At 49.8% G+C, this 11,140-nt stretch overlaps 1 protein-coding gene across 3 annotated transcripts in view; it reads right to left on the bottom strand.

Moving 5' to 3' along the window:
- Window positions 1-10,954, bottom strand: part of TPCN1 (two pore segment channel 1) — a 64,033-nt gene extending 53,079 nt beyond the window's left edge. The window contains exons 1-2 of one of the 3 annotated variants that reach the window (XM_018061168.1): window positions 10,760-10,954; window positions 7,764-8,000 (exon numbers count right to left, since the gene is read on the bottom strand). In XM_018061168.1, coding sequence (XP_017916657.1) covers window positions 7,764-7,875 — 112 coding nt within the window. In that variant the 5' untranslated portion in view covers window positions 7,876-8,000; window positions 10,760-10,954. Of the gene's footprint in view, window positions 1-7,755; window positions 8,001-10,746 lie in introns of those variants that run through there. The other 2 variants (XM_005691485.3, XM_018061169.1) reach the window with 2 other exon arrangements.

Consider the following 11,140-nt stretch of genomic DNA (forward strand, 5'->3'; position numbering starts at 1 on the left):
GCTGAGCCACCATACGTTCACCTGGGAGACTCCCCAGACATTACTGATTCTTCCAGGGAAGAACAAAGCCCCTAAATCTTGCCTTAAAGAAAAAGATGCGAGGGCTTCCCTGGCAGTCCAGTGGTTAGGTATTCACCTGTCAATGCAGGAAGACAGACACAGAAAGAGAAAAAAATGCCCAATCTGGCTTGATTGCAAAGCTGAATGAAATCTGATCTTTCTTTCTGTGAAGCACGAAGAGGCAGGGACAAGGGCCCCCAGCCAGTTCTGAATCTCTTGGCACCCAGAACCTGAGTTTCCCCGATCAGAAGAGCGCGGGTTTCCAGAGCTGCGTGGCCCTGGGTAAGTTTCAACCTCTCAGGGTGTCCGTTTCCTCTGCTGTCAGAGACAGATGCTGAACCAACAGCACAGCTCTGCTGGGAGGATCCAGTTACAGAGACAGCACAAAGTGCTTTCAGACGCTGCCCAGCAGTTGATAGGGGCTCAATACCCATGAGCCGTTATTTTTATTGTGAATGACCTTGCGCAGCTTGGACTGAGAGGGAAAGAAGGGAGAGTCAGGAAACAATCAGAGAAGTCACCCAGGAAAGGGAGTCCAGAGGGCTCCCTTCATAGGTGGGATGGGACAGTCTGAGGACCAACTTTCCTCCAGGGGCCTGAGGGGTATGGGGTGGTGGGGGCAGGGGGTGATCCCTTGGTGCCTCATCTGGGTTTCCTTCCAGGTCCACCGTGCTGTGATCTGCGAGGCAGCCCCGGGCAGGACACTGCGGCCAGGAGCCATCAGAGCCCCACCTCCCCCGCTCCCTCCCTGACTCAGAAGCTGAGAAGTTGACTGTTCTGCCTCACGAAATGCTCTTGGAGCAAATGTGAACGTAGAGACCCCTTAAGGGGACGGGAAAGAGCAATGGAGCCGGTGCTCCAGCCCGTGCCCAGCTGCCATTGCTGCCATTCCGATGCGGCAGCTTCTCTGCGTGGCATTTCATGGCAGGGGGGCCCAAGGCAACAGACAGGATCCCCCACGAAGACTCGGAGTGGGGAGGAAGTGAAAGGCTTCAAGTGTCGCTTATGAGGCTGGAACCCAGCGTGCCAGATGCGTGTGCGTTTTAATTGGTGTCTCTGCCAGCCTGGTGACACGACCATCCTGTCGTGTCCCTGGTGAGGCCCTGGGAAAGCCCGGGGGCCGACTCTAGTGGAGCCAAATGCCCAAGCTCCCTGGGAGGCTGAGAAAGCCTGAATGCTGTTCAGCCTCCAGCTGCCATGCTGCCTCCCCTTCCCCACTTGGTGGTGGCCACCTGCCGGGCCAGCAGTGAGGCACCTTTGCCTCAGTTCTTGGCCTGGGTTCAGCACCCCAAGAAGCCCTGTCTCTAGGCGTGACAATAACGTCTACAACTGGCTGAGCACCCACCATGGGCACCACACGTGCGACCTCACTAAATCCCCACAACAACTCTCCTGGAAGATGCTATCGTGATCCCACCCTACAGATGAGGAGGCTGAGGCTTGGAGACACTAAGTCCCGTACTCGCCTAGGTCAGGAAGCCTGCAGTTTGACTCCAGAGCCCGAATGCTTAACCACTCCACTGCCCAGTGTATCACGGGTGACAAAAGCTACCTGGGTCCTTGGGCTTTACTTTCTCTCTGGCGAGTGTGCTGGGGAAGCTCGGTCAGAGAAAAAACCGCAGACACTGATTTCTGTGATGGAGAGCCTGCCTCGGGGTTAGGTCTCCCCCGGGGATTTAGCCCCACCACTCTCTCCCAGCTCAGGTTGGCCACATCTGCCCTGGGGCCAACATGATGGAGATGGGTGCCAGCTAGTTCTAGCTGCCATGAAAACTCTGGAAAGGGAGCCAGGGTGCCCGCTGTATATCAGCCCCTGCAAGGGAGCAGTGGCCCACCTGGATGGAGATGGCCCACCATGACAGAGATGGGTGCCAGCTGGTTCTGGCTGCATGAAAACTCTGGAAAGGGAGCCAGGGCGCCCGCTGTACATTGGCCGCTGCAAGGGAGCAGTGGTTCTCCACCTTGTACTGCGTCCCAGGTAAGTGCCAATGAAGTCTTAGGAATCAGGGCGAAGGAGGCAAAGGGGTCCTGTTACTCTGTCACCTTAGGTCTTATCCCCACAGGACTTGTCACCAGGGAACCATGAACCACCAGCGCCAAGGTATCGCCTGAGACAAAGTGCCCTGCTCCAGCCTCAGCCCCGGCCTTGCCACAATCCCTTCATCACCCAATAGCATAGGCCCATCTTAGGCAGCCGCTGGACTTAAAGGCAATAAGAAGGTGAAAGCTGAGAGTGAGCAGAATTCCCCAAGAAGATACTTTGTATGGCCCACGACACTCTACAGTCCAGGGACAGTCCAGATCACTGACTGCTGCACAGTGCAGACAGCAGGCTATCTCTAAACCACGATGTCGAACGCCAAACCCACTGACTATTTTCAAGGTTACTCCTTATTTCTAGGCTTTAAATACCTCTGCTCATACCTTCCTCCTTTATCAACCTGACATCTCCTGCCTGTGAGTCATTCATTAGCATTTCAGCTGCCACATTTATAGCCCAGAGATGTTTTAAGTCTTGGATACAATCCATCCTTGCCCAAATAAGGGGGGAAAAAAAAAATCCAAGCCCTCTGGTTTCCTACAGGGACAATTCCCCAGCTTCCAGCATCCCTAGCATAGAGTCAAAGGTCACAAGCAGCACAGCCAGATTCCTGGGGACCTCATCTAAGGAAAGGGCAGGAGTGCTACGGACTGAATTACATCTCCCTAAAATTTCTATGTTGAAAGTCTCACCCCCAGGGCCTCAGAATGTGATGGTATTCAAAGAGCAGAGCCTCTAAAGTGGTAATTGAGGCAAAATGAGGTCATAGGGGTGGGCCCTAATCCAACAGGAGGGGTAGCCTGATACGAAGAGATCAGGACACACACTGCAGACACGGTGAGCAGCAGCTGTCCGAAAGAGGCCTCAAACACACCAATCCTATTGACACTGTGCTCTTGGGCTTGCAGCCTGCAGAACTCTGAGACCATGCACTTCCGCCGCTGTGGAGCTCTGTCATGGCAGCCCGAGCACACGGTGACGGGAGGGTGTGGGACACGGCACGGCTGCGGGGGCGGGGTGGAGGCCCAGGCTCAGCCAAGGCTCCTGCCCTCAGAGAACTGGCTTAGCTCTCAGCGGCTGTTGTACCCACATAGCTGCCAACTTTGCTGAAGGCGTCGGGCTGCAGAAAACTCCTTAACCCCTCAAGGGTTTAGATTGGCCACAGACTGGGGGAGCAAGGATGGCAGCCTCCCCAGGGCAATCAGCTGTGCTGGGAGTGATGAGACCCCAACCACTGGTGAGCAGAGGCAGGAGGGGATGCCACTCATCTCTGATGGGACCCTCAGACAGCCCCTCCGCTCCTGCGACCTGAGACAGCTATTGTGTTTAGTTGCTCAGTCAGGTCCGATTCTTTGTGGCCCCATGGAATGTAACCCACCAGGCTCCTCTGTCCGTGGCATTATCCCAGCAAGAATACTGGAGTGGGTTGCTATTTCCTCCTCCAGGGGATCTTCCTGACTCAGGGACTGAACCCACATCTCCTATGGCTCCTGCCCTGGCAAGCAGATTCTTTACCTCTGAGTCACCTGGGAAGCCCCTCCCATGAGCTCTGAGGTTCCAGAAACCCAGCTAGGTTTATCTGGACCATGACTTTTTTTTTCCTTCTTACCAAATTACACCAGGCTTAATAGTGGCCCCCATAGGTATGCCCAAGTTGTTACTGCCAGAACCTGCAAAGGTGACCTTGTTTGGAGAAATGATCTTTGCACATGTGATCACGGATTTTGAGTTGAGATCACCCTGTATTTATGGTGGGCCTTTGTTTGTTTGTGCTTAGTCATATCTGACTCTGTAACTCCATGGACTGTAGCCTGCCAGGCTCCTCTGTCCATAGAATTTTCCAGGCAAGAATACTGGAGTGGGTTGCCATTTCCTACTCCATGGACCATGCTTGTTGAATGCTCACCTACAGTAGGCATTGAGCTATGTGATATGTGGATGAATGAATACTTGGGGCCTAGGAGGTGATCAGATGGTTAAACGGTTGCTTCCGCACAGTAAGCTGGTGTAATAATAATGGAAGCCTAGATCAGATACCACAGCAGAAAAGGGCGGTAAGTAGTCAGCCCATCAGGAAATAGTGGTTCAGTGAAGGCTTCAAAGTGATGGGATTATCAGCAGGATTATCAAGACAGAACTGAAGCTCCTGAGTAAACAAGCGCCCAGGGAAAACATGCCAGGCAGTTACCAGCAAGGCAGAGAGGTCTGAGAATGTACCGGGGATTCAGAGAACTAGAAGTGAGGGGTAAGGCAGGAAATGGAACTGGTCAGGCAAGAAGACGCTAGAACATGCATATGCTGGCTAAGGAGCTGCATCCTGCCGGGCACAGGAAGGTCTTGAGAACCTGAGCAAGCTGGGGAAATCATAGGCAGACCTCAGAAATATTGCGGGTCCAATTTCAGACCACTATGATCAAGTGAAGACTGCAACAAAGCGAGTCACGTGACTTTTTTGGTTTCCTAGTGTATAAAAAACTTATTTCTACAGACTTCCCTGGTGGTCCAGTGGCTGAGACTCCATGTTTCCAATGCAGGGGGGCCGGGTTCAATCCCTGGTCAGGGAACTAGATCCCACATGCCGCAACTAAGAGTTCACATGCTGCAACTGAGACCTGACACAGCCAAATAAATCAATTTGAAAAATGTGTGTATGTGTATATATATATGCTATAAAGCATTATATAGCATTATGCTTAAAAAACAATGCACATACCTTAATTAATTTAGCAAGCAAGTGAGTAACCATCATCTGAGCCTTCAGTGAACCGCCAATTTTTTTTTGCTGGTGGAGGATTTGAAATAATGCAACAATTACCAAAACGTGACACAGAGACAGGAAGTGAGCAAACGCTGTTGGGAAAACAGTGCTGAGAGACTTGTTCGATGCAAGGTTGCCAAAAACTTTCAATTTGTGGGGGGAAAAAAGTATGCACAAAGTACAGTAAAACAAGATTTGTGTTTTAGATGGACCACTCAGACAAGTGGGAGGCGGACCTTGAGAAGAAAGTCAGTGCCAAGATCCAAGAATGAAACAAGAAAGGCCCAGATGGGGACTTCCCTGGTGGTCCAGTGGTTGAGAATTCACCTTCTGCTGCAGAGGACACAGGTTCGATCCTCGGTCAGGAAGCTGGGATCCCGCAAGCCATGGAGCAACAAAGCCCATGCACCTTGATTACTGAGCCTGCATGACACAGCTAGAGAGAAGCCTAGTGTCATAGTGAAAGATCCTGCATGCCACAGCCCAGTTCAGCCAAAAATAGAATATTTTTTTTAAAAAAGAAAGATACCCCAATACAAAATAAAAAGTTTAAAGTTGGAGAAAAAAAAAAAGTTAAAAGATTAAGAGGAATTGATGTTTAACAAGGTTAAAAAAAAGAGAGAGAGAGAGAGAAAGCAAAGCCCACACAGAGGAGGTGGAGCATGCAGGCCTCCTCTGAAATCTTCCCTTTTCTTCAAGAGGTGCTGTTATTTTTCTCAGCCAAGCTGGGTGGGTTACACCCATTAGTTTTTAGAGGTTTTAACAAATATCTCAGGAAGAGGGTGAGAGAGTAAACTGATGCGCCAATGCACTTCCCAGAGTGCATAATTTCCCTGGACGCTGTCAGTTTATATTGTTTTCCTTAAACAAACTAAAACAAGCCACCAACTTTGCCAAGAAAGGGACAACCTCACTAGCGGCCGATCCAACGTTAGTTTTATTGTCTACTTGGCCTATTTCCTAGTCATCAAGCACCGCCTTCGCTTCAAAACCTGATCTTGATGTAGAGCTATGCCTCTCTTCCCACTTTGATTCTGCGGGAGAGTTAGACACCCTGCCATCAGCTCTGACACTTGGGAGGACTTAAAAGTGGCACCCGTGACAATGATCAAGAGCCTGATTCAGAACCCTGAGCCTGGCTATTTCCAGAATGATCCATACCCTTGGATGTCAACCACCTTCCCTCCAGCCCAGCCCCTCACTGGCCATGGATGGAACCACTATCCTCTCTAGTGGGCAGCCTACTCTGAAGCTGAGACTATGTCACATTCATTTACATCCCATTCCCCAAAGCACCTTACACAGGGTGATGGGGAAAGATCAGCGAGGCGTTGCTGCTTGCTAGCTATGTGACCCTGGACAAGTTACCTAACCTCTCTGAAGCTTTTCTTCCCCAGCAAATATGGATGATAACAATAACTCCATTCTGAGGTTATATGATGAAATGATACATGTAAATGCTGAGGGCCAGCACTTACATTTATTAAGGCCTTGTGAAGAAAAAAGGAGGAGGAAAAGAAGAGGGAAGAGGGGAGGAAAAGAAGAGGGAAGAGGGGAGGAGAAGGAAAAAAGGGAAAAGAGGAAGGGAAGAACTTTGGGGTCAAACAGTCTTACGTTCAAATCTCTGCAAAACTGCTACTTGGCTATGCAATGTTAGGTAAGTTCCTTAACCTCTCTGACTCACAGTTTTCTCCTCTGTAAACTAGGGATAATACTGCCTACTTTGCCAAAAGGATCTTAGTTAAGGTAACAGGTAAGAAGGAGCCTAACACTTAGCTTGCTGACTCTGGGGTATTTAAGAAGTGGGCCTGAAATCACAGCCACTGATATTTTTGGTCCTGAATGGCACTTAGGTAAAAATCTGGTCTCTATTCTAAGCTTCCTGGATCACCCAGCTCTGCCACTCTAGATGGGTGAACTGGCTAAAGCGGAGAGAGGCCAGTTTGGAGGAGCCAGGCCTCCCACTGCACTCCCATCCGTGGGAACAATGCTGTCCTTTACCACTTTCAAATGCAGGCTGTTAAGCTCCCTGTGAGCCAACTGTATTCTCTCTGGACAAAGGAGATGAGAGAGCCAGGCCTGCCTTTCCCTGGACCCAAGCAGTACCCCCTCTTTCCTAGCTCAGGAGCATGCCTGGTGGGTAGAACTCCCATCTGCTAAGGAGACCCTAAAGCACTAGCCCCTGACATCTTAGGACCTTCCAGAAGGCAAGTTATTTTAAGCTCTCCTGGACCCGAGGCCTGAGCAAATGGAACAAATGGCTTTGGAACAAAAAAGGTTTTTTTAAGCCCTTTCATTCTGCCAGAAACACACTTAAAATCTAAAAAATTTAAAGCTCATCACCTCTCTTGGGTTCACTTTGTGCTTCTGGGCTTTGGTTTAGAGGAAGACAAAGTGAAACAAACCCCAAACCCTCGATCAATGGATTATGACAAATGCTTGCCCTCTTCCACTCCATCCTGTTCTGGGCAGTGCAGGGACTGAACGCCAGCGGGGAGAAGCAGTCAACGCCACTTTCCTGCCAAAGATCGGGCAGACGGAGGCTGATGTTGAAATCTGTTTCTTTTTTTAACAAGGAATGGGACAGGAATGCCAGCCAAGGAGCAGGTTTGCCTGAGGTCTCCACGAAGCATCCACGAACAGAACCAGGGTACCGCAGGTGCAAGGGAGGGGTGGGGCTGTGGGAAGTCGGGCAGGCTAGTCCCAGGGAACATCCCTAAATTGGGGCTGCAGGATTAGGACCCCACAGAATTAGTCTCCTACTAGCATATGTGTCAGAACTTGGGGGTCAAACGTGGAGTCAGGTATTCGGATACATGAATCTACCATCAGACCACCAAGCCCACAACAAAACAAAAGCTGCACTCCCCACCCCCCCGCCCCCAGCACACCCTACCATCTTACTTCTGCTGGGCAGATCATCTGGGCCCAGGCCGTTGGAGGGAGCCAGTGGGGCGCTGCCACTCTCATCCAAGGTCAGGATGAGGGGAACGTCATCATCTAAACTCACAGCCATGTTCTTCACTCCTGCAGCCCTCAGGAGGTGATATCCAAGGCTTTAAATAGTCTCTGCTTTGAGCTCCCGGTCAAAGCCACTGGCCCCGAGGTGCTTCTCAGAAACTCCTCCATCAGTGGCATCTTCTAGAGTTTGGGGGATTAAAAAAAAAGAAAAAGACAATGATCATAATACAACCATTGATGAAAATGTTCTGGAATCAGACAGTGGTGATGGTTGTATAACTTCACAAGTATACTAAAAATGGTACCCTTTAAGATGGTGGATCTTACAGTAATGTGAATTGTATCTTAATTAAAAAAAAAAAAGATGTGCACATCACAGGATGTGCCACTGTGCTGTGCTTAGTCGCTCAGTCATGTCCAACTCTTTGCGACCCCGTAGACTGTAGTCTGCCAGGCTCCTCTGTTCATGGGGATTCCCTAGGCAAGAATATTGGAGTGGGTTGCCATGCCCTCCTCCAGGGGATTGTCCCAACCCAGGAATCAAACCCAGGTCTCTCTCATTGCAGGCAGGTTCTTTACTGTCTGAGCCAATAATATCACTGAAATATGGGGGATGGGACAGGAACTCTACAAGAATAAATACTAAAAAGCTAAGCGTAGTTATGTCTGGAGATTGATATTATGGCTAGTATGTTCCATCTCCACCCCTCTTAACCCTTGTTTGTGTGTTTCGTAAAGATTTTAAATACTTTGTGAAGTCGCTCAGTCGTGTCCGACTCTTTGCGACCCCATGGACTATAGCCTACCAGGCTCCTCTCTCCATGAGATTCTCCAGGCAAGAGTACTGGAGTGGGTTGCCATTTCCTTCTCCAGGGGATTTTCCCAACCCAGGGATTGAACCCGGGTCTCCTGTATTCCAGGCAGACACTTTAACCTCTGAGCCATATAAATGTATATACTTTATATATATATATATGACCGTTCATATAATAGTAATTAGTACTCAGTGAGGGTTTACTATGTACTGGGGCTCTTCTAGCAAGTTTTAAGTAAAGTTGACTGAAAGTCAGTAATAGTAAGATTATTGTCCCACTTTACAGGAGGGGAGACTTAAGGCTCAGAGAGGTTAAGTGACTTGTCCAAGATCCCACTGCAGGAAAGTGGGAAAGCACAATCTGACTCCAGACCTGTGCTCCCAGCCACCATGCTACAATTCTTCCAAGTCCAGCCCTGGTATTTAGGCAGCACTAGCTCCAATGACCTATAAATAGTGTGCCAGGTCATCTAAACTTACCCATATCATTCTTACAAAGGCACTATTCTCCTAGATTTAGGTATTTGGGGAGAAAAGGGAAGAGACTAGAATATTTTTTTAAATGAAATGCTTATTTGGAACTTCCAATTCAAAACAGTCAGAACTAGCCTTTTACAGTTCCTATTTATACACATTCCTGTTTCTGTTGAGGACCAAAAGAAATGCAAGCACTCAGCAGATCTAACAGCAGACCTTTGAACTTGAAAACAGCAGCAGGTTCCTTCCTCAAACTGCAGTGTTCTGGTCTCAATCAAGTTTGCCTCCAAATCAACCCACTGAATGGCAACCCAGCAATTTACCTCCTTCAGAAACCTCCACGACCATTTGAGGCAGGCCCCTGTGCATCAATAGCTTCTTAAAAAGTAGGCAGTTTAAAAGTGAGCACTATTCTTTGCTGCTAAGACTATAGCGCTCTACCCAGCAAACTTCCTGTGAGATTTTTTTTTTTAAGTTTCCTCCAGATCTGGGGATTCATTTTACTTTTAAATCTCAGTAGTGGGAAAACAGAAAAGGAAATTCCAAATGAGATGCTACCATTTGGCTGTCTTAAAGCATTTTATGTCTTTTTTTTTCTTTTTGGCTTAAACTTTTCACCACAGATACTTTCAAATATACTCAAATGTAGAGAGAATATGTAAATGAACTTCCTTGTATTGATCACTCAGCTCTGACAATTATTAACATCTTGTCCTGGCCAGTATTTATTTTGAAGGCTGGAGAGGCTATTAACCTTTTCAACTCATCAAGAAGAGCTTTCCTAATTGTATCGTTGTTATTATCGTAGCTACTGGCTTTTATTTTAACTGTATAATATATGACTGTTTGCTTGTAATGAATGCATTAGTTTTGTGGCTCTCAGAGGGGGTTATCACAACAGAGACATATGTGCCTCAAAATGTGAATAGTGTTGCTGTTAGGAAATTTTACTGAGCTGATGTCCCCACTTCACAATGAGGAAAGTGAGGTTTAGAGGGGTTAAATTAACCGACCTCTTGTAAGTAGACTACAGGGAAGTAATAGAGCCCAGATTTCAACCCAGGCAGTCTGACCCTCCCTGCTTAACCATTACCCTTCCTCTCTTCCCAGACCAGTCCCCTCATCTGAATTCAAACCCATAATTTTAGAGAGGGAAAACTGAGGCTCAGGGAAGAGAAGGGACGTACTTAAAGTCACAGTGCTTCTCCCTCTAGAGAGGACCCAGAATGGAAGGGTCACCCCTTAGAGAAAGGTCCCAGGCAAAGCCGGCAGGCCGTCCCGCGCTCCACTCGGGCAGACGGACCGGGCAAGAGTCTCTTGCAGGGTGGGTGGACTGAGGGCTCCAGGGAGATGAGCATTTGAGAGAGAAAGGGGAGCGAAGAGGCGCGCGGGATCCTACTCCACGTGTTCGACTTTGAGCCCCCTCTCCCGCCCCGGGCTTCCTCGGGCGGTCCCCACGCTGGGCCCCCTCCCCAGATCAGGACTGGAGGGAGAGAAGCGCAGCAATGAACTTTCCCGCAATCCCTCTTGGCCCGACCTGCCCGCCTCCCACACCCAAATACCCAGCCGCAACCTTTCACTCCGAGCCCCCTGCCCCTTGACCTCTGCCCTCTCCTCTGACCATCCCTCACATGCCTCGAATTCTTACACGCGCCGCCCCAGCAACTCGGACCGACCGCCGGGGTCCGCACAGCACAGCACAGCCCGCTGGCGCAGCCGCCAAAGCCCCGAGCCCGGAGCTGTTGCAGCTGCAGCAGCCGCCGCAGAAACCGCCACCTCAGCCGCTGCCACCACGGCAGCTGCGCCAGCTCTCCCATCCGCCGCCTACTGTCCCCTTCGCCTGGCCGGCACCGCCCCATTCCCCCCTTCGCCGTGCCCTATTGGCTAACTCGGGCGTCATGATGATCTCTGATTGGCCAACCCTTACGTCCTTCCCCAGTTAATACAAGCCTCCTTGCCCGCCTCCTTGGGGCAGAGAGGCGGGACAAAGAAGCTCCGCCCCTTTCACGCCCATTCTCCCCGCCTTACT

This window comes from Capra hircus, chromosome 17, assembly GCF_001704415.2.
Source record: "Capra hircus breed San Clemente chromosome 17, ASM170441v1, whole genome shotgun sequence".
Taxonomy (NCBI): domain Eukaryota; kingdom Metazoa; phylum Chordata; class Mammalia; order Artiodactyla; family Bovidae; genus Capra; species Capra hircus.